Source organism: Elgaria multicarinata, chromosome 1, assembly GCF_023053635.1.
Source record: "Elgaria multicarinata webbii isolate HBS135686 ecotype San Diego chromosome 1, rElgMul1.1.pri, whole genome shotgun sequence".
Classification (NCBI taxonomy): Eukaryota; Metazoa; Chordata; class Lepidosauria; order Squamata; family Anguidae; genus Elgaria; species Elgaria multicarinata.
In genome coordinates, this window is record NC_086171.1 from 21,980,047 (window position 1) to 22,002,068 (window position 22,022).

The 22,022-nt window shown below is 44.3% G+C and overlaps 1 protein-coding gene across 1 annotated transcript; it reads left to right on the forward strand.

Moving 5' to 3' along the window:
* The first annotated feature begins 190 nt into the window (after window positions 1-190).
* MTURN (maturin, neural progenitor differentiation regulator homolog) lies at window positions 191-18,515 on the forward strand. Its single transcript, XM_063124473.1, has 3 exons — window positions 191-393; window positions 15,374-15,496; window positions 17,936-18,515. The coding sequence occupies exons 1-3, from the start codon at window positions 232-234 to the stop codon at window positions 18,044-18,046; spliced, it is 396 nt and encodes a 131-aa protein (XP_062980543.1). The 5' UTR covers window positions 191-231; the 3' UTR covers window positions 18,047-18,515.
* Window positions 18,516-22,022: the final 3,507 nt, after the last annotated feature.

Below are 22,022 nucleotides of genomic sequence, written 5' to 3' on the forward strand. Positions count from 1 at the left end.
ACAGGGAAGTCGCCAAGTAATGCTAAGCCAGGGAGCAGCCCAAGGTGCCACTGGGGCGCCTGGAGCAGCCCCCAATTAACCCCTTTCTTTCCCCTTGCCAGAAGGGCCGACTGCCCGCTTTCCTAGAGGGGGGAAGAGGGGCGCGGAATCGGATATAGTCACATATTGGAGAGGAGGCGGAGGCGGAGGCGGGCGGGCGGAGGCTGAAGGCAGCCGCCAGGGCAGAAGAGGATGGATTTCCAGCAGCTGGCTGACGTTGCGGATAAATGGTGCTCCAACACCCCCTTCGAGCTCATCGCCACCGAGGAGACGGAGAGGAGGATGGATTTCTACGCCGACCCAGGCGTTTCCTTTTACGTTCTCTGTCCTGACAACGGCTGCGGGGACAATTTTGTGAGTAAACGGGCGCCGGCGGGGGAGACCCCGCCGTTTGGGGCAATGATCAGAGAGAGGCTCTTGGCTGCTTTCAATTTATCCCATCACCTCCCAGTGCTGCTTTCCTTTAGAGATCACTGTGGTGGGGAAATGGAGGGGACAGTCTCCCTCCCCGTCTTTTGGGGGCGGGGAGGAGGAGGAGGAGAACCTTCTCTTGATGTGGAGAAGGGGCGCCTTGGCCTTCTCATCCCTTCCCTCTTGCAGCTCCTTTCCTATGGCTCGTTTTTTATAGGTTTGGCAAGCCATCCTTCCTCCTTCCATAAGATATCTCCTGCCTTGTGGGGGGTGGGGGTGGAAGGTTAAATTGTCAACTGTGTGTGTGTTGCATTCACCGTGGCCAGTTTAACAATAACCATTTGCCTGAGACTGATTGATTACACACACAAACACACCCCACCCTGCTTTCCCCACACCAGCAACATCTGGAATTAATTTGCCTGAGGGATGTTGTCTGTCTTAAGGCACATCTTTTATGGCCTTCATCAGGGCCTCACTTGAGCTCTGCAACATGTAATGTAACAGAGTGCCTCTGAGCTTGTGCAGAGGGTCTTGCCCTCCCTTGCGTGTAATCTCAACTGCGGTTAGGACAAGGAGAATTCAGGCAGAAGGCTTTCTATAGCAGGAGGCAGCACATCCAGCTAGGCTTGAGGGGTAGTTCTCTTTTCAGACCTTTGGGAGCTGTAGGTACTGACTGGCCTGCACAACATGTGACCCACCAAGTCAAATGCAGCATCTGAAAAAAAACATGCTTTGGCAGCCCCAGGCAGGCAGTAAAACCAGCAGATTTAATGAATCCCATGTTGTTCACCTTGGGCTTTGATGGCTGTCCCCTTCTTTGAGAGCCCTGGAGCTTCAGAGAGCAGAGTGACTGCTTCAGGCCCTCTTTTGTTTTGAAAATGTTGAGCAGGAGGCCATCCTCCTTCTCCCACCCCACTGCCCAGGAAACACTAGGCCTTGTTTTGTATGGTTTTCAGGAGCCAGATGGAGGGTGCTTGTTGTTGTTGCCTTGTATTTACCTGGGAAGCGGAGCGGGTGGGACTGCAGCCTTCGCTCTCCCATCTCTTTGCAGGCCTGAGCTTCCAGGGGAAAGGAGCAAGGATGGAGGGGGAGGGGTCACTTCTTATAACAAAACAGTCAAGAACAGAAGATGCAAGTGTTTGGGGGGGGGTGTTGTAGGCAGGGAAGGACGAGGAGAATGCATATCCTATTATCTCTGTTGCTGGGTGCAAAAATTTGCCAATAATCACCAAAACTGCAAAATGGAGTCTGTTTTCTGTGCTTGCTGGTATGCCGGCCTCCAGGGGGGAAAATACGATAGGAAAAGGAGTAAGTGGGATGAGGATAGTCTGAGATCAAGAGCCCACAGGTAGAGGAAAGATGTTCAAAGCTTTCTAGAAGCTGCTTATCTTTCTGAGAATGCAGGTACGAAATGGTTGGTGGGGGAGGGGGGAGTGGAGTTTATGCTGCCCCCTCCCTTCCTCCACCAGTTTTGTTAATGGCTTGAGTGTCTTAAATGAATCACGATCACCTCACCCGATCACCTCACCCACTCCGTTCCTGAGTTGAAGGTGAGCTTTTCTGGCTGTCTCAGTAAATGGAGAATGCGTATGGATAAAATGGAATCAGTATGATAATTTACCCCGTGCAGCACGGTCCTCTGTGTGTCCTATTTAGCTCCCTCAGGGGCTGGCCTGAAACGAATATGTTAAATTTGTGACCTTAGTTGGCCTAGTCATTTGGGGATTGGGGGTCACCCTTTCCACTGCCCTCTTTGCCTCTTGGCTATGCGTAACCCAGCAGGTGTTGGCTTCTTACGCTTTTGCCAGCAGCAGCAACAGTCAGCATTTGCCCATACATTCTGGCCTGCTGAAGTAGCAAGTCCAACCCCTGGTAATAATTATAGCGATAGGTTTCTCTCTCATTTCCAAATCGGACAACTTGTACAAAATATCAATTTAAAGATAAAAAGGGGCCGCTCGGAATCTAAATGGTCTTGTAGGCTTTGTAAGTTCAATACCTGTAGAGCACACAGACCCTTGCATCAAGGGCCCAGCTTATGCCTTTGATCAAATTTGACCCTTCCCCCCCCACTTCCTATGACAATTCAAATTACAGCACATTAAAGAACGCAAAGATCTAAAAACTATGTATTGTATTTAAGGGATTTATTGGATATGGGCCTGTCATGGGCTGCCACCTCAATTTCACTGTAAAAGTCTTGCTATCTAAAATGCATTTCCATGTGGGGAATGAGCACACATACCCATGACAATAAATCCTGCACCATGTAACACTTCCTTTTTATTTATTCATAAATTAGATTTATATCCCGCCTTTTCTCTTTGGAGCCCAAGGCAGTGTGTATATGGTCAACTGCCCATTTTTATCCTTGCAACAACTGACAGACAGTGAGTGGTCCAAAGTCACCTGCTGAGGTACCTGACCAAGTAGGGATTTGAACCTGAATCTCCCCAGCTCTGGGCTGACACTCTGACAGCTACACCACAGTAGCTCTTACTATGCTGCTTCCTTCAACTTCTAGTTGTTCACTAAGGAGCTGATCTTGGAAAGCGCCTTTACTGAAGAAGCCAAAATAATGAATTCAAAGAGCTCGAGAATCAGAGAACCAGTGTGGGATAATGCTGGGTGGGACTGACAATTCCCATCACCACTGGCCATACTGGCTGGGGCTGATGGAGGATGGAGTCCAACAACACCAGGTGGACTACAGTCTCCCTACCCCTGGTGTAATGGATAAGAGTTTTGGACCTGGGCCAGGGTGGGGAGGTTATCGGTTAGAAACATAGGGAGCTGCCTTATACTGACCACTGGTCCATCTGGCCCAGTATTGTCAACATTGACTGGCAGCAGCTGTCTGGGATTTCAGGCAGGAGTTTTTACTGCCCTACCTGGAGATGCCGGAGATCAAACCTGAGACCTTCTGCATGCAAAACATGTGCTCTACTGCTGAGCTATGGCCCTGTGTTTCAATCTCATCCACCCGTGAAGCTCGCTGTGTGTTTTGGGGAGAATTTTGTATCTATGAGCCCAATGTACCTCAAAAGAGTTGCTGTGAGGATCAGATAGAATAATCTCAGGTATGCCATCCTGAGATAAGTAATATATTAAAGAGGGAATTCCTGTAAAATAAAATATTGCAATATCTGTGCAAACAATAAGCAGTACAGTTCTTGTAACTCTGGTGGGGGTGGGTGGGGGGAGAAACCGATGGAAGATTCTTCCCACTTCTTGCCCTTTGTTTTTTAGTGTAGGTTGAGGCCTTGCCAATTATCCTAGCCTAGTTTTTAGACCTCTTTTAATCCCCAAGGAGAGAAGGTACTCATATATGGAATTAGGTAATAAAGTTTAATTAAAAAAAATATATCCTGGGACAGTATTTTCAATGACACCAGGGCAATAGCCAAGAGCAAGTACAAAATGTACAAAATTCCATCATAATGTATAGTTGTATTAAATGGGCTAGGCTTCGTAAAGTTTAGTTGAAGTTTTGAAAATGTGAATCTGTTTAATGGAAATTAGTCAATTGATTACCGGAACTTCACGCTCAGCAAGGTTTGCCAATGCTTGAAGTAAAAAAAAATTGTGATATCTGGGAGGGGCCAATGTATAGACCTTTGGCTATGAAGAGATGCAGCTCATTGCAGACCTTAATGGAGCTTGGGAATGGGATGAGAACCCAGCAGGTTTTTTGGGGGGTGGGGGGGTGCAGTGGTGGGGTCTAGCAACTTTTGGCAGGACCAAAGAAGTCAACACAAAGCCTGTCTATTTTCTACACTATGTAGGGAACCTGTTGCCCGCCAAAGGTTTTGGTCTACAGTTCCCCAAATCCCTAACTATTGGCAATGCTGGCTGAGGCTTGTGGCTGTTGTAGTACAAAACACCTGAAGGGCACCAGGTTCCTAGCTCTGCTTTACAGTCTATAGTTATTGCTATTTTTTATTTAAAAAAACTGTTGGAGGGGAGAAAAAAAAGCTTTGCACATTGGTTTTATGGCAGCGGGACTGAAAGCAAAACAAAAAAATCCAACCTTACACTCAGCAGTTGATTATTTTAATGTAAGGGCTGCTTCGTGCATTGCTTCTTAAAAGATATGGATTTGAAAGTGTATCTTAGTGCTGATTCACATCACTATGTTTTTAGTGATATAGGAAACTGCTTGATCCTGAGTCAAACCATTGATCTATTTACCCAGTACTGTCAACACTGGCAGCAACTCTCTGGGTATCAGGTAGGATTTTTTCTTAGCCCCACCTGAAGACACTGGGGATTGAACCTGGAACCTTCTGCTAGCAAAGCACGTGCTGCACATTGAGCCTTGGCCTCTTTTACATGTGGAAGTCAAGCAGAGCTCTTCCTAGTGCTGTGAATGGTTCCACATATGTCCCAAACACTCCTTAAACATTCCATCCATGCAGCAACTTAGAGCTGATTCACACTTGCAAGTTCATCACTTATTACCTTCGCACTGGAGATAATGGCTTATAAAGCTGTGGACGAGCGGCATGATCCTGCTCTCCTCCTTCCCTCCTTGCACACCAGCTTCCGTGGGGAGATCCTGGCTTGCATTAATGCAGAGTTCTTTATTTCTGGTGTCACATTGCTTCACAAACCAGGTAGGAGCAAATTCTGGATTTATTATGCTGGCCCGTTAAATTACTTGAAGCCGGAGTTCCCTGGTTTGGATGCAAGCCAGGATTTCTGTGTTGAAGACTGCATGCAATGGTTAGAAGGAGGGGACTGGATAGAGCTTTTGGCCACAGTTTCATAAACTATGGCTTTATGAAGCTATGGATGTCCGAATGTGGCCAGTGGCTCACAGCTGAGGCCGTTTCCATATTAGCCCCTTTCTCAACCCCATTTCTTCACATTTAGAATCCTGTTGTTCCTCATCCCAACCCTTTGCAGTCCCGTATTTTCCCTGTTGTTATCTTTCTTTCAAGAGCTGGTTGATCACCTTTTCTTTTTTAAGGTGTCTCATAAAGTTACACTGCCATACTTTCCAGTGTTAATTTATTGATTTAGGGCACCAGATGAGACTCCAGCAACTCCCAGCATTCCTCAGCCGTTGGCTAGCTGGGGCATGCTGGGAGTTGTAGGACTTTTTTCAGTCTAGACATGTGTTGGACTTTGCCCTTAGTTATTTATTTTTATGGTGCCATCAGTACATGTGGTGCTTTACAGAGTATAAGGGGACAGGCCTCTACCCTGAGGAGTTCACAATCAGGGAAGCAGTAGTATGTTATTATTATTATTATTATTTATTTATATAGCACCATCAATGTACATGGTGCTGTACAGAGTAAAACAGTAAAACAGTAAGTAGCAAGACCCTGCCGCTTAGGCTTACATTCTAATTAAATCATGGTAAAACAATAAGGAGGGGAAGAAAATGCAAACAGGCACAGGGTAGGGTAAACAGGCACAGGGTAGGGTAAAACTAACACAGTTACACATACTTAGCGCTGTTGTCTCACCTGGTGCTCTGCCTGTCGATTCATCTGCCTATGTGCTCCTCTGCTTTTACCTTTAACATCACCCTATCTCAGATGAAACAAACTAGCACAAAAACTTGAGGTGGGTGAGGCTGGCAACCAGTAGTGTAGTGGTAAATGTTGAAGTGCAGGTGCTCATCATGACAGTCCCCATAACCGCACCCACCCAAGGAGAATCCAAAAAGGGAAGGCAACTCTGTGAATCCATATCAACAAAGCAGTTCTAGCAGTTTTCACCTCCACCAGGAGCAGGTCTTTATTTGCCCATTCAAGACCAAGCCAGCCCAAAATACTTTACATTACAGCAGGGAACAAATATATGGTTGCTGAAAAAAATCCACCTTTTCTTTTTTAAGGTTTCTCATTATTTAGAATGTTTGTGAGTTTTCCAGGTGACATCACAGAGACTCTGACAATGTGAGCTTACAGATAGTTAAGTGATGGGCAGACAACAGGTTTTAGTCTACCACATATAAGATCATGTGACCATGTAAAACATAGCAGTGGTATCTAGAGTCTGCCTCAAATTCAGTCAGCATGTCGTTGACAATGTATATGACACATGAAATCACATTAAGTTATACAGGAAGCTGGCAGTTATAAGAGCTGAATGGTATTCAATATTTATAGAGTTGATAAAACCCTGTATTATTAACTTTCCCAGCTTAAACATGGGCGTACTTGTGCCTGTCCTGAGCATATCATTTTTATAATGGTGTGGATACAGAGAGACTTCCTTGTGAGTACAAAATAAATACATCTGAAACTGATTTGAGATGTCCATGTACTATCTTTAGCTAGCAGGTTTTTTTTTAATGAACTATGGGAGGCTGAGTGATAGCAGTCCTAGTAAGAAGTCTGCAAGTGTCAATTTCATGTAGTATTTGTATGATATTTTCTTGACTGTAGCTCTGCAGAATGACTAGCCTCAAACACATACTTCACAAAATAGGAGCAATGAAAGTAGCGACATTATCATATTGGGTAGGTGGGCTTAAGAGAAGGAAGTAATCTGATAAAAGTGCTCAGAAGTACAAAACCAGTTGAGAAGCAGTCTCTAAACTACCAGGGAACTGTCCTGGTGTTGTTTTAAGAAAAATGTATATACCAAAAATGGGCATCCACCATTGTTGTTTTTCAAATTCCATCTTAGGTCAGCTGAAGTTATTTGTATTTGTTTGTGTATTTATTACATCCTCTTGCCTTTTCTGCAAGGAGTTCAAAGCAGCATACATGGCTGTCTTGCTGCCGTCCCCATTTTGTTGTCACAGCCATGTATGCTGCTTTGAACTCCTTGCAGAAAAGGCAAGAGGATGTAATAAATACACAAACAAATACAAATAACTTCAGCTGACCGGTGAAGTGGATCTGATTGAAGGAGTATGACTGGCCACAGGTCACCCAGTGAGCATCGTGGCTGAGCAGGGATTTGAATCTTGGGTCTTTCCAGTCCTCTTCAACACTCTAGTCCATCCTTCTCCAACCTGGTAACACCCCCCTCAGATGTGTTATACTGGGGATGGTGGGGGTTGTAATCCAGCACATCCGGATGGCACCAGGTTAACCATTACACCACCCCGGTAGCCATTGTATCTTGCAGAGCACACAAATATTCTCCAAAAGGCTGAAGTTTTTTCTTCTTCTTCTTCCAAACATGTCAGTCTTGTTTGCTCCTTCATCTGTTGCAGTTTTGCTCAGTTTCGGTGATTCTGTTCACAAAAACGGTCTCCTGTAGCGTGTACTGTTAAATCTTTCTAATATGACCCGGGGCAAAGTTGGATCTACCTTTGTCCTTTGCGAATTGGCTGTGAATGAAGCCAAAATCTCTCATACACATTCCCTCTGGAGATAAAAGAGCCAGAGAGCTTAGGGTTGGATGTACAGCAGGCTGTGCGGATCGGAAAATACTTCAAAGTGCAGCTGGGGCTGTCCGATTCAGTATATAATAGGGCTCCTGAAGCTCATGCAAGGGGAAATTATGGCAGGTGCATCTGCTCTTATGACTTGGGTGGCCAGCGGTGTTCTCTGGCAGAGCTCCTGCATCTTTAACACTTACAGTAACAGCCAAAATCAAGCTGGTGAAGCTGTTTGGATAACTGCCCCCTTCTTGCAGGGAAAAGGTCCAGTTGTTGAATGCCTGTCTGCTTGTAAAGCAGGTGCTAATGAGACACACAGGAGATCTAAGAGCACCTACTGAACATTATCTTTTGTGCACCTGTAGTTAGAGGCACATAGTGAGCACTTTTAGACTCTAATCTAGCCTTCCTCAAGCCAGTGCCCCCCAATAGCCATGCCTCTGGAGGGCACCAGCTTGGGAAAGGCTGCTTTAATTTGTATTAGAGAAGTATCCTAACCTGGTCTCCTGCAGAACAGCACTAGGCCCAAAAGGACACAGCAGAAGATTACTGAGTTAGTTATGTAAACCACTCAGAAAAAGCAACACCAGTTCTAAGTATCTTCTATCAAGGACCCCGATGCTATTCCATGAAGTCCATGAATTCCGATGCTATTCCATGAAGTATTTCATTGTTTCCTTTCTTGTGGAGCCTGGGGATTATACGTAGATGCAATGTGGTCTCTCTGAATTGCAAGGTAATTCTCTCCACCTATTCTAGACCCCCACCCCACCCCCAAAAAAGGTTTCTCTGTATTACATAATGCTAACGGCAGGCTTTGCTGAATTAGGCTGAAGGTTTCTCTGGAATTAAATTGGTGCTTTTTTATGCAAGACAGCCTCTGATCATTGAATGCCTGGATTTTGGATATTGGCTCCCAAGCCAGAAGTGGCTACTGGGTGTTAGCTGGCAGACTAGCTGAAGTCCTTTAAATTCCCCTAGACATTTGTAATATAATCCACAGGCTGAGTTTCAATGTTGCACAGACTATATTATTTATTTAGTTGGGGCAGAATCCAATGGGGCTCATTTTTTGAATGTGAAAACCTTCTTGCTCATTTCAGAACTTCCTCTAGGAAGCGCTAGATCTCCCTTGTATAAGTGGGGTGGGGTACCACTAGTCCAATGGAATTGGCAGAACCCACCACTTGCAGAATGGAATCGAGAGAACAGAAAAGAATCGGCAGGCACCCTGTTGGATTTGGTCAAGTATTTTGGGATTGCCCCTCCACAATGGCCGATATCCTGCTGTCATTCCACTAGTGCAAATGACATTGTGCTCATGGGAATTGGGTTCCAAACTATGCACAGGAGGAGAATCCAACTAAAATTATGCTTGCGCAGCTGCTTGCTCAGTGGAAAGAGTTGGCGGAGCTCCACTTGAACTATTTAAGTTTGCAGAATGACACCATTGGATACTGCCTAATGAGTGCCCAAAGTGATGTACCATAAAAATCTGTTTCTGAAATGGCTCAGTGCAGATGTGATTCTGCGGATTGCCTCAGCGTGGTTAGAAAATCAAGAGCAATGGATGGGATGTCGCATTCTGCCAGTTCCCTCCTCTTCCAGCCTCCCCCCCCCCCCCCCGGTGTGTAAATTTTCCCTCGCTTTCATTTTCTTCACCGTGTTTCAACATTACATCTACACTAACATTCTTATGATCCAATTTTATTGACCTTTTGCAAACTGACTTCTAAGCAGTGATATGGGTCTTCCAGAAAAGTACACCTCCAAATGTCTTGGATTTCAGCTCTCACCATTCCTGACCATTGGCCATGCTAGTAGGGGGGCTTCTAGGAGTTGAAGTCCCAAACATCTGGACATCTACCTTTTTTCTACCACTGCTCTGGGGAATCAGACATGTTTTTGATGCAAACTGATTCCCCCCACCCCAATGCAAATTAGAGTAATTTGGGAAAAATTTCAGTTCGCTATTTTCTGTTGCAACTTTCTGATGCCCTAGAGCATGTTTATTTTACTTGTATGTAGTAAACACTTTAAAATGTATCCCATGTCATTTTTTGTCCCAGTGCACCACAAGTAATTGATCTGAAATATTTGCGAAGAGAGAAAAATCAAAGCATACTCAATATGATCTAAATGTGATATTATGTGGAAATATTCATTGGAATACTTGTAAAAAAAATTAAGACAATGGCATGTACTTCCCTTATATTGTTTAAATACTAGAAGAAGAAAGAAATGTACTGAAAACTGTTGACATATTAATACATTTTAGCAACCCAAAGAACTGTGCACAACATGCAGATAAGCACTCATTTACAACTTTGAAACTGCCAGGATTCCCTATATTGTATTTGCAATCAACGCCCATTCATTGTTACTGATAAACTTATAAAATGGAGGGGGCAAATCTGCAGAAAAATAAAACACTGGGAAAAAATTCCATTTGGGAAATTTTTCCAACCCACATCAGTGCTTTTAAGCATGGTGCATTGGATCTAACCATAGCTAGCAAAAACCCAATTGCAAATATATAAGGATGCTTGGCTCCAAAAATGAGAAGGAAAACTCGGGAAGTGAAGGGGTGGAATGCATGAATCCCCCGAGGTGATCTGGGTCACCAAACCATGGTTGGGAGACAACACAAAGTCTGTATGAGCTAGGCCTTAGTGGTTCTTGTTCATCTGCTAATCTAGGAGGTTGGGCAGGGGTGTTTTTTGTTTTGATTTTTGGACTTGTTTTTATAGTGTTTTAGTGATTACTTTGTGTATTGGGCTAAATATGTCAATATGTATGTTCTTGTGTGTCACTGATGTGCTTTCACGTAATTCTTGTCTAATATTGTTTCTGTACAAGTTGGGAATTTGCCCAAGACTTGAAATGGGTTTTACTTCTACATTCTGGCCCAGTGTTCCATAACCTGGTGGTGCCCTCCAGTTGTTTCGGACTTCAACTCCCATCAGTCCCTGTCAGGATGGTTAATGGCCAGGAATGCTGGGGGTTGTAGTCCAGAGCATGTTGGACGGGGGGGGGGATGTTGGGGAAGGCTGTTCTAGCTGGTTAACTGAGATGTTTTCATATTCAAAATAATGTATGAATAAAATAATTTAAACACCAATTTTTCCTTATGAAAAGATGAAAAATTCCTCTTCACCTGACTAAGAATCAGTCTTCTTGCACTTCCCAGGCACTACTCCATGTCTTTACAGGAAGAGAGGCAGGCTCAGTTCAGACAAGAAGTTAGTCAATGCAGTGTAACTCCACTCAACGGTTGAGTTTTTAGGGGGTACTCCCCAAACAGCATGTTTTAACTCCAACGTTGTGTGACTGTAGGCTTCCATGGAGTTGAGCAAAATCCATCGTGATGTTTGATTGACAGCTCTGCCCTCTCACTCCTGACCTCCTGATGGTATCCCATCAGCCATTGCTGCAAAAAAGCAATCCCAGTGGCTCTCCTAGAGCAGCACTCACTCCTTTCGCCGCTCTTGCCAGGGAACTCTGTAGCCAGTGGGAAAAACCAACTCAACACAACGGAAAACTCCAGAGAGTCCACCACGCAACACAACATTTGTGCAGGAACTCTCCTCTGCACAGCATGGATGTTCTGCATGGAGTGTTTTCCCAAAAAAAACCCTCCACTGTTGCATGGCATTTTCCCTCCAGACAACACATTTCTCAACAGTGGTGTAAAAACTCCACTGTGGAGTTCTAAAACCACTGTTGAGAAACATGTTGTCTGAACTGAGCCATAATCTGATTTGTCCTGGTTTGAAATCTTCAAAGCCAAGATCTATGTCCAGATGCCCTGGCACTGAAGTCTGGGGTTACCGACATGTCACATTTGATAGCTTGAAATTGTTTGAAACAAGCTCTTGAGATTTTTGGCTTAGCTTCCCACATAATTACTTGCTTTCCTTCCTAGGGCTGGTTCATTCAATCGGCAGAATTGGTTAAAGCTTTTTCTGCAATAAAGCTTTTTCTGGACTGTACTACTTCAGGCTAAATTGCGGGGGGCGGGTGCTTTGGGGGAAAAGAAAACCTCTGAAGATCGCAAAATAGCAGGTTAGGGAGAGTGTTAGCTCTGTCATGGTATTTTTCATGGTGGCACATTCAGACATGCATCCCCCAGTCTGCAGCCTGAGATGGTGCCATTCTCAAAAAGCTTTACTTCTTGATTCTTCGGCTGATTGTATCAACGGGCCCATTACGCTGACACTGGTAATGCAGAAGAGAGAGCACATTGCCTCTAAGAAAGAAGTGGCTATTTATACCTATATGTTTTTGTGCTTTTATCATGAGGAATCTCATTACAAATGTGCTTATGTAACAACCCTTTCAGAAATGACTTTGGAATTAATCCCCTTTAGATCTGCCTACTTTGGGGGGGAAACATGCAGTCTTTTTTGCATGGAGGACTCCTAGCCCTGATGCAGAGAGGGGGCATTTTTTCAAGCGACCTCAAATGCTCTAAGCCAGTGGTCTCCAAAAGTGGGTCACGAGATCAGTCCAGATGGGTCGTGGCAAATCTGTGGCAGTTATGTTGGGCACAGAGAAAATTGTGAAACTGGGTCCGATGTTGCAGGTTGGGAGTGTGAAGCGGGTTTCGGGTCTGGACCAACTAAGCAAAACTTTAGCATCCTGTTACAAAGCTCGAGGAGCTCAGTTGCATCTGAAGTTGTCAGTAGGAAATCCAAAGCAATACATGAAGCCAGATCTTCACACTGGTTATGGGCTGAAGCCACCACCGAGTATAATTTTTGATGTGGTGGCCCATTTTGTGAATGCTGCAGAGCTTGTTGATGTCACTTGACCGCATCCTGGAAAACCTATAAAATGTGGGATGCTTCCAGGTGAGGCTTTTATCAGGCCATCGCCTGCCTCATTCGGGGAATTTCTCAGGGGTTCCAGATGTCGTCATCTTCCTCTCTTGACTCTCCTGTGTTGTCCCACCACTACTTCTGTCTTATGGGTGACCACCTCTAACTTAACTGCTGTTTTCTAATCAGCTTTAGTCTTCAGTAGTCCTGGAACCCACCCACCCTGTCACTAAATGGGAGGGGGTGCAGCTCAGTGGCAGAGCACCTGCTTTGCATGCAGGATGTCCCAGGTTCAATCTATGGCATCTTCAGCTAAATGGATCAGGTTGATGTCCAAAGACCCTTCTCTGCTTGGAGAGCTGTTGCAAGTGAGAGCAGACACTACTGGATAGATCAGCCTTCATAGAATGGTAGAGTTGGAAGGGGCCTACAAGGCCATTGAGTCCAACCCCCTGCTCAATGCAGGAATCCACCCTAAAATATACCTGAGAGATAGTTGCCCAGCTGCCTCTTGAATGCCTCTAGTGTGGGAGAGCCCAGAACCTCCCTAGGTAACTGGTTCTGTTGTCGTACTGCTCTAACAGTCAGGACATTTTTCCTGATGTCCAGCCGGAATCTGACTTCCTGTAACTTGTGCCCGTTATTCCGTGTCCTGCACTCTGGGATGTTCAAGAAGAGATCCTGGCCCTCCTCTGTGTGACAACCTTTTAAGTATTTGAAGAGTGCTATCATGTCTCCCCTCAATTTTCTCCAGGCTAAACATGCCCAGTTGTTTCAGTCTCTCTTCATAGGGCTTTGTTTCCAGACCTTTCTCAATGTCAACTCTCAATATTCCTGGCCATTGGCTGTGCTGGTGGGGCTGATGGGGGTTGAAGTCCAAAAATATTTGAAGGACATCAGGCTGGGAGAGGTTGAGCTAGATGGACAAACAGTCTGACCTTGCCTGAGGCAGCCGTCTAAGTTCCATCAGTAGCAGAGCACCTGTTTTGCATGCAGGAGGTCAACTCCAGACAAAAGGACCAGGTTGAATACATGACTCTCAAAATGCCCTTATTATCATTCCAGTGCCAGCCAAAGATTTTTTTTTTAAAAAAAACCCTTTTAATCTTCTATTTTATTCTGAAAGGTGAGATCTGTAATGAAAATGTCTGCTCCTCCTTTCATGTACTTCTAGTTCCATTTCAGTCTGTAGATCAGATACCATTCCAAATACGTGTCATCAAATTTTTCTATGACTTCTAGAGCTTTGTTCAGAAAGGATGCAATGCCAAGTCATCCAAACGTTAGGGATTATCACCAACTACAAATTCACCTGACTGTACCTTACTCAAAATTAATCCTGTTTTGCCATTATATTGTCCACTATAATTTGTTTTTGTTTTTTTGCTCTTGTCCTTTGAAGGGTTCTGTGAGGTGCAAACAGCTATTAAAAGAAAGACCTGAGCTCTCTTTCCAAGGGGAATAGCTGTTTAGCTATATACTTTATAATATACTTTATTAGTAATACACTTTATTATTATCTATATAATACACTTTATTATTAATTACATTTTTAACCTACCCTTCTTCTACAGAGTACCAGTTAGTGCACATGCATCCCCCATTTCCTGTTTTATCCTCAAACACAACCCTGTGAGGTATGTTAGGCCGAAAATAATGACTGCTCATGGTCACCAAGTGGGATTTGAATCCGAGTCTCCCAGTCCTAGTTCAACACTCTGTCCAGTGCATCTCACTGGCTCTGCTTTGTCCTGGCAAATCCTACCGAATTAAGCATCTCCATTAATTCACATCCTGCTTCCTTGTTCTGAAAGATGGCAAACATGGCTAAATCCATATTGTAGCTATGTCTTGTCCTGGACACATTAGATGTGACATACATCTGAAACAGAACTGTGTAGGGGATAAAAGGATGGGCATGGTGATAGGATTGTACGTTATTCCTAGTAGAATTTCAAGCAAGTATAACTCAAAGTACTGGAAATATTCTAGTAGTAGCAGTAACAACAACAACTTATTATCATTATTGTTGTTGTTATTATTATTATTATTATTCTATCATTATTATTATTATTATGTGGTGAAGGTATTAACAGGAGCCCTCAGCAAGTGCCAGCCTCTGGTGGCTGTTCCCCCCCCTCCCCCTCCCCATTCATATCCTGGTTTGCTCAGCAAGGCATCTGATTGCCACAGTGGGACAGGACCGAGGCATGAATGGGCACTCGTTTGTGCACTGCATAGAAGAAGATGCACAAATTCTCCCTTCGTGTGTTACCGCACGTAAGTCCAAAGCAACAACAACACTTTTGAGCATTTACTGTCATCCACGTTGCATCTCTGAGACCATGGCAGAAGTAGGAGCTGAACACAAGTGCATAGCCACCGGGCGGTGGAGCATTGGACGGTGACCTCCATTGAGCTGGGATTGCTGAGTTTTAACCTGCTTTTCCTTGTCCCTCTTCATAGATCACGTTACTGCAGGGGTGTGTGAGCCTTAGGCCCCTGGGCCAAATCCGAACAGCCCAGGGTCCCAGTCCAGCCCTCTGGGATTCCCCAGATGGCCACGTTCCCTTCTTCTGGGCCCACCCGCTTTCTCCCGACCACCAATTGTTCAGTGGTTTCCCAGCTTTTGCGCATCTTCCCCTCGCAGCCCCTCCTAAAAAGTTTACCGTTCCAAAATCTCTCCCTGTCCTCTCCATTTTGTGGTTTTACTTAACTCCTGTTTTGCCCATCTTGGCTTGCCTTTTAGCACGTCTGGAGTGAAAGCGAGGACTGCTTGCCTTTCCTGCAGTTGGCTCAGGACTACATCTCTTCCTGTGGTAAAAAGACACTCCACGAGATACTGGAAAAAGTCTTCAAATCTTTCAGACCTGTAAGTGCCTGTTTTTCCTTCAACTCGGTTGTGGCCATGGTTTGGGCCTGCCGTGCCAGACAGCGAATATGGCACGCTTCCGTTATGGTTTCTCAGAAGCCCTTTTAAATGGCTGTAAATGGATGTTTATTTCCCAAATGGAGATTCTCAGCTGAGACAGGAGGGAAACCAAAATGGTTCCCCAGCCAGATGACGAATTACGTGTTGTTTGACTTTCGAACGCTCTGCGGTAGAGTTATTTCTGGATGCGTCTATTGTGGAATTTCATAATATACTACGATACCCTGGAAGGGATGGAGAAGCAACAGCTCTCCCCACCCACCTCAAACAGGAAAAAAATGTTGATTATGTTTCAGAAGAAGCATGTTCACTGCTCTGCCCTGGGAATAGCCAATCTTTTTGCCCCTGTTACATGTGGCAGTGGGGGTTGCTTGAGGAGTGGCCGGCAGGTGGTAGATGTGGCCTGAGCCAGTGGTGGTCAAAGCCTGGGCTGGCTCTCTCCCCTCAACCCACCCTTCCCTCTCTCTCCCTCCTTCCCTCTCTCTCTCTCCTCCCCCTTCTCTCTCTCTCTCTCTCTCTTACTCACACATGTTTCTCCTCCATCTTCTTTCCTCCCCTTATATCCTCCCTCCCCACTGGGGACTTTCCATCAGGATCTTGTGTGGAAGGTAAGGATTAAACCTCTCCTCCACCGCACAATACTCCACACTCTCACCTTGAGGAGAGAGGTGGCTGCTCTATGGTAGGCTGGAGCGGCAAAAGAATCAGCTTTGGGTCCCAAGAGAGCAGAGGTACAGGTAGAGAGGTGCAGCACTGGGCACCAGCAGTTCCAGTAATGTTAAAACCAGGAAGAGAGTGGCCCTGTACAGAAGACACTTTCAGCCCCGGCTTTAACCACAGTGAATAAGACAAAAAGCCTTATTCACTGTAGTCAAAGCCGTGGTTTAAGGTGTCTTCTGAATAGGGCCCATCTGGATGGGGATGTCACCGTGGTAGCTTTCCAGAGTGGCACCCTGTACAGGATCACACAGCCATGGAAAGTAACAGCTTGAGACAGGGCTATCTCCAAGACTGCCTTCTCCCATACAAGCTGTCCAGGGTTTCAGATCTTAGGGGCAGGCTCGTCTCTGGGTCCTGTCCCCCCACCATCAGAGGCACGTTTGGGTGGGGATATGAGAAAGGGCCTACGTGGTGGATACCCCCAGGCTGTGGAACTAGAAGGCCCTTCCCAGACTCGCTAAGTTGGCCCTACTCTTCATTGTCCTTCTCCCGGCAAGCAAAGACATTTTTATTCACACAGGCTTGTGTTATGTAAGCTGATCTGTTGGATTGGGTGCTGTTTTTATTGTTTTTATTGTTACGTGTGTGTGTTTTTAAAAATGTATTTGTTTTATGATTATGTTAACTACAGCTTTATTGTTTATTTTAAACTTATTTTTGTTTATTTATTTATTACATTTATATACCGCCCTACAGCCGAAGCTCTCTGGGCGGTTCACAGAAGTTAAAACAGTAAACATTAAAAAGTATACAAAATTTAAAAACCATCAGAAACATAAAAACAACAGTATAAAAACAAGAGTATCCATTTAAAAAACAACAGGTCTGGGGTCCATTAAAAAGCAAACTTAGCGTTGTTAAATGCTATTAAATGCCTGGAAGAAGAGAAGAGAAACTTTTGTTCTTATTATTGGTAAGCCATTTCCTTGGTAGAAAGGTGGCGTATACATCCAATAAATAAATGTGCCTTATTTTGAGTCGGACTGATGGTTCAGTGTTATCCTAGCCCAATTCTGTCAACCGTATCACAGATTTTCCCACTGAAGATTTCCCATAACTTCAGCAGCAACTACTGTTGAAATCAAGGAGGTTTATAAGTCTGAGCCATATCCCCACCACACACACACCTTTTTAAAAAAAAAAAAAAAAGCAAAGATTTTTAGATGGACCTGAACGAATCAGAATGTGGGTGCAACAAATGTGTTCGCAAACTTAAGCATCCTACAGCAGGGGTTGGCATCTTGTGGCCCTCCAGAAGTTTTGGCTTACAAGCTCCATCTAGCCAGCTTAGCCAATGGTGAGGGATGATGGGAGTTGTTGTCCAAAATAACTGATGAGGGATGAGGGGAGCTGTTGTCCAAAATATTTGAAGGGCTGCGTGTTGCCCACCCCTGACCTACAGGAATACTAGTTTAGAAAGCTGGAATTGGATGCATTTCCTCGTCAAGGATCTTAGCATGCCGCTAACTTAGGTTCACTCCCAATGGGTGAAGAGTCCCTCTATGGTACAAGCCACCGAGCAGCATTTCCCCCTCCTGGTATAGATTTCTGTGAAGCTACAAAGATTATGCCATTTGTTCTTGAACGTCTGTGATATTGCCTAGTTTTGACATTTTCACATTTCATTTACCCTTGGTTTCCTTCTTCTCTCACAAATAGCTTTTGGGGCTTCCAGATGTAGATGACGATGCGTTTGAAGAATATAATGCAGACGTGGAAGAAGAAGAGGCAGAAGCCGATCACCAGCAAATGGGTGTCAGTCAGCAGTAATATTCAGAGGAATTAAAATATATTTTATCCTACCAGGTGGGGTCATATGCTTCTGCATTAGCATTTTTGAATTAGCACATCACACTGGAAAAAAAAATCTGACTCCCAAACCCAAAGTTTAAAAAGAAAGAAAGAAAAGAACAATATTTTTAAAAGTCTGTGATCAGCTTTGCTATGAAGTGGCCTGAATTTAACTCCTGCTTCAGTGAGGTTTCTATGGCGTTGTCTTGATAGCATTCTGCCATTGTTAACTTAGAACTAGTTTTTTTTTCTTGCTGACTTGTCTTTATTTTGTTTGTTATTATTAATATTATCATTTCTGTTTGTTTGTTCGTTTGTATAGGAGAATTAACATTTCACTGACCTGAATGTGATTTGAATGTAGGAACTGTTTGGCTGTTGTGTTAAATACTTGCGTGACCTTACTGAGGACCATCCATGCAGAGAATAAATGCAATCTGCACTTTCAGCTTTACATCTCTTTCTTTTAAGAACACAAAACAAACCAAGGTTTCCAGGTATTGTTCCAAATGGTTCGTGTTCCAGCATAGGACACAATGGAGTATTGCTTAATCTCTTGACTTCAATGGGGAAGATTTAAACAATGTACTTTTTTCCACTAAAGTCAATGCAGGTGTAATGTTCATGTAATGCTAGTGCAGGCGTAATGCTAATGGTCTCCTGACCATGCACATCCTCCTCCTTCTGCAAGGGAATTCTCCTGTCCTTCCCAGGTTTTGGTTTAACAGTGCTGCAGCATGCCCTGCTACCCAAGGTTTGTTACAAACTGATTTGCAAACCCTAGTTAAAAAATAACTGGCTTGAATTGAGGTTTAGTCATACATAGAGTAGACCCATTGACAGCAATGGGGCTTAAGTTATCCACCAGCCCAGTTGCATACACCTAAACCTGGCTCCAACCTACAGTATTTTAATAATATTCTTAAGCATTCAAAGTGTTTAGTTTACAAATGCTGGGCAGAATAAACATGGGCATTACAGTTATGCCTCTAATAGTTCTGTTATCAGCAAATAGAGGGCCAGATACTGCTTTCACAAAAAAACAAATGGATTAAAAATCCAGGTTCATTCTTCATCTGGACATGTGGATTTATGCCAACATTTGTCAATACAAGAAACCAGCAGTGAGAGAACTAGCCACAGTAATTGCCCTGTAGGGTTACCAGTCTTGCCTGCCAGATCACTTTAGCAAATAGGGTGTAAAAAGAGTATTCTATATATCATTTTTTTAAAAAAATATCCTACTTGTTCCTAAAAACCTTAATTTCTCCTTCACTTTTTTTTATCAAATGAGCCACGATCATCAATGTTTTGCCACATCCATGCTCCAATTTGCTCTGAAGCCAGTGGAGATGCAACATCATCTGTATGTTTCAGAAGAGTTTCATTCCAGCATGCCGTTCTCCACTCCTGTTACCATGTGCAAAATGACTGTAACGTACTACCTGTTCAGAACTGGGGCTTGTTATACTTGGGTGAGTTCACACTTTTGAGTTCTTCGTTTAATAATTGCAGTTCTCCCTTGGAAATTCATTAAAGTGTGCAGTCATCAATCTCCAACTTGATCAGCCACTGTGAATCATTGCTTCTAATCCCTATAAGGCTTATAGAACAGGGGGTGGAGCTTTAGGAGGGGAAAGGCTTGGTCCTATGGAGGGAGCCCAAGCCTCCATAGGCCAGTTGGTTAACCTTGTGGGCTGGACTAGGCTTAGGGGCCAGAAGTTCCCTGCCTCTGCTTTAAGCAATTTCCCATCATAGGAGCCAAGCTGGGAGATGACAAACCCATCAAGTGATGGCTGTCACTTAGAAAAGCATTTTTTTCCTTGGGTTCACTCTATTTTCTAAGCAGCAGTAGTCAAGAGGACATCTCCCATACAACCCGATTCTAGAAATGTGAAGGCCTACCAAAAAAAAGGATTTTTTAAAATTAAAAAACACAATAAAAACTCCCCCCGATTTTCCACATTCTTTCCAGGCCCCCACATCTTGATCTGATCCCCTCCCAAGTGATTAGGCTCTACAATCAGGCTGTTGGTGCCATGTAGTAACAAAAGCTTTACAGTTTTGGACACACATGCTGTTCCAACTTCAAATGTGGGCCCATGGAGTACAACAGATGCCTGAGACTGACTTAGATTGTCAGTCAGATAGCCTGTCAGGCTAGAGCTTTAGGACCTTGAATAACCTCAAGTAGACAATATGCTCCAACAAAGTCTGCAACTCAGCTGAGACCTTTTATCCCTTTGGGGCCAGGTTACCCCTCCCAGGCTCCGCCCACTTCCTAAAGAATCAAGAGCCTTAAAGGGGTAGTCCTCTGGCTTGGAGCCCCTCACTCCATCATCTCTCAGTTGGCTTTTACCGTATCTGATATAAAAGTTTCTGGATCCTTGGGGGTGATGTATCTGGGAATCCCAGTTTGGAGGTCTCTGACTCAAGGAGCTTGTTGCTGACAGACTCCGGTTTGGAGTGAGGTCTGGGTTCAGCACTGATGGTCTTCCTGATCCAGCTAGTTCTTCCCCTATATCAGAGTGCTGGTTACTGCTCAGGGTCAACTTACATGCAAATCCCATACAGCAGGGGTGAGCACGTTTTGGACCTCCAGAGGTTTTGGCCCACAGCTCCATACCTCACTGCTGGGTATATTAATATTAATTAGGGCTGATGGGAGTTGTGGGCCAAAACATCTGGAGGACCACAGGTCACCCACCCCTGTCACAGGGAGATGGTAACATTAAAATGTAGAACAGCTGTACCACATGTTAAACTTACATCTCTGCAGCCTTCCCCAACTGGTTGCACTCCAGGGTGTGTGGGGTTTTTTTTTGGGGGGGGGTTGTTTGTTTTTGGACTACAACTCCCAGGATTCCTGACAATTGGCCATGCTGGTTGGAGTTGATAGGAGTTCAAATCCAAAATCACTGGAGAGCACCAGGTTGGGAGAGGCTGCTCTAAGTGAAACCATGGGCCAAAACGTGATTCCAGCTTGAATAAACTTTGGTAGGACTGCTAAGGGTCAGCTAACATGTCTTCCGCCAATTGGCTGTGCCTACCCAGGAGTAAGTACCCAGAGCAGCTGCCTGACTGAGAGAGCAGTCCCGCTTTGCTCTCTGGCTGATGAATGTTGGGCGTTGTAGGAACTTCTCCTGTCTAAACATTCATAGGATTGGGCCTGTGAAGAAGACACCTTAAACCCTGCTGGTTAAGGCTTTGCATTAAGCAGCAGGGTTTAAGGTGCTTTGTGTGGATGCGTTTAGCTAAATCATGCTCACTCACTCGTCTGCAGCAGGGTTAGCGGCTCTAATCATGGCTTAAAGCGTTATGTGCAATAGCACGGTTTGTGGTTAGTGATAACCCCAGAGAACCACATTTTCTCTAACCATAGAGCCTGAAGTGTTGTCTGAACAGGCCCATTGCCTCCTAAGTCATTTAATTCTGACATCTGTAAGAAGAAAAGGATTTTTTAAAAGGATTCAGTCTATTTTTCATAAAGTGTTTCTAAGTTTTCCTTTTACAGCCCCCCTCCCCTGTTTTATTTTTACAAAGGCAGCCTGAAGGCCATAAAGGATTTGTTCTTTATGAAAACAAAAAAACTCACACTGGAAGTTTTCACTGTGCCAACCAAGACTATTTGGAATCTATCTTCGCTAGAAATACTTTATCAAGGCTACTGTCTTAAACGTTTTCATGACATTCTTGATTAAATCAGAGTTGGTGATGCTCAGTTTTCCTATCCAAAGATACTCCTTTTTCCCATCTGGAGATATGCATCTGAAACACTACAAAAGCTCGGAGTTCCTTAAATTATCATAAGAATATCGCTTCATGAATTATAAACCCCACAGGGATGCAGTCTAAACATTTCTTATGGACTAATGGCATGAAGATTGTGGTGGTTCATTGTAGAACTGTGTGCTCTAACAGGCTTTTTGGTTATCAAAATAAAACTGTTTTCCAT

Coding starts and splice junctions, on each gene's coding strand:
- MTURN (XM_063124473.1), top strand. CDS start 232: ATGGATTTCCAGCAGCTGGCTGACGTTGCGGATAAATGGTGCTCCAAC. Junction 394..15,373: donor ACGGCTGCGGGGACAATTTT/GTGAGTAAACGG, acceptor CTTGCCTTTTAG/CACGTCTGGAGTGAAAGCGA. Junction 15,497..17,935: donor TCTTCAAATCTTTCAGACCT/GTAAGTGCCTGT, acceptor TCTCACAAATAG/CTTTTGGGGCTTCCAGATGT.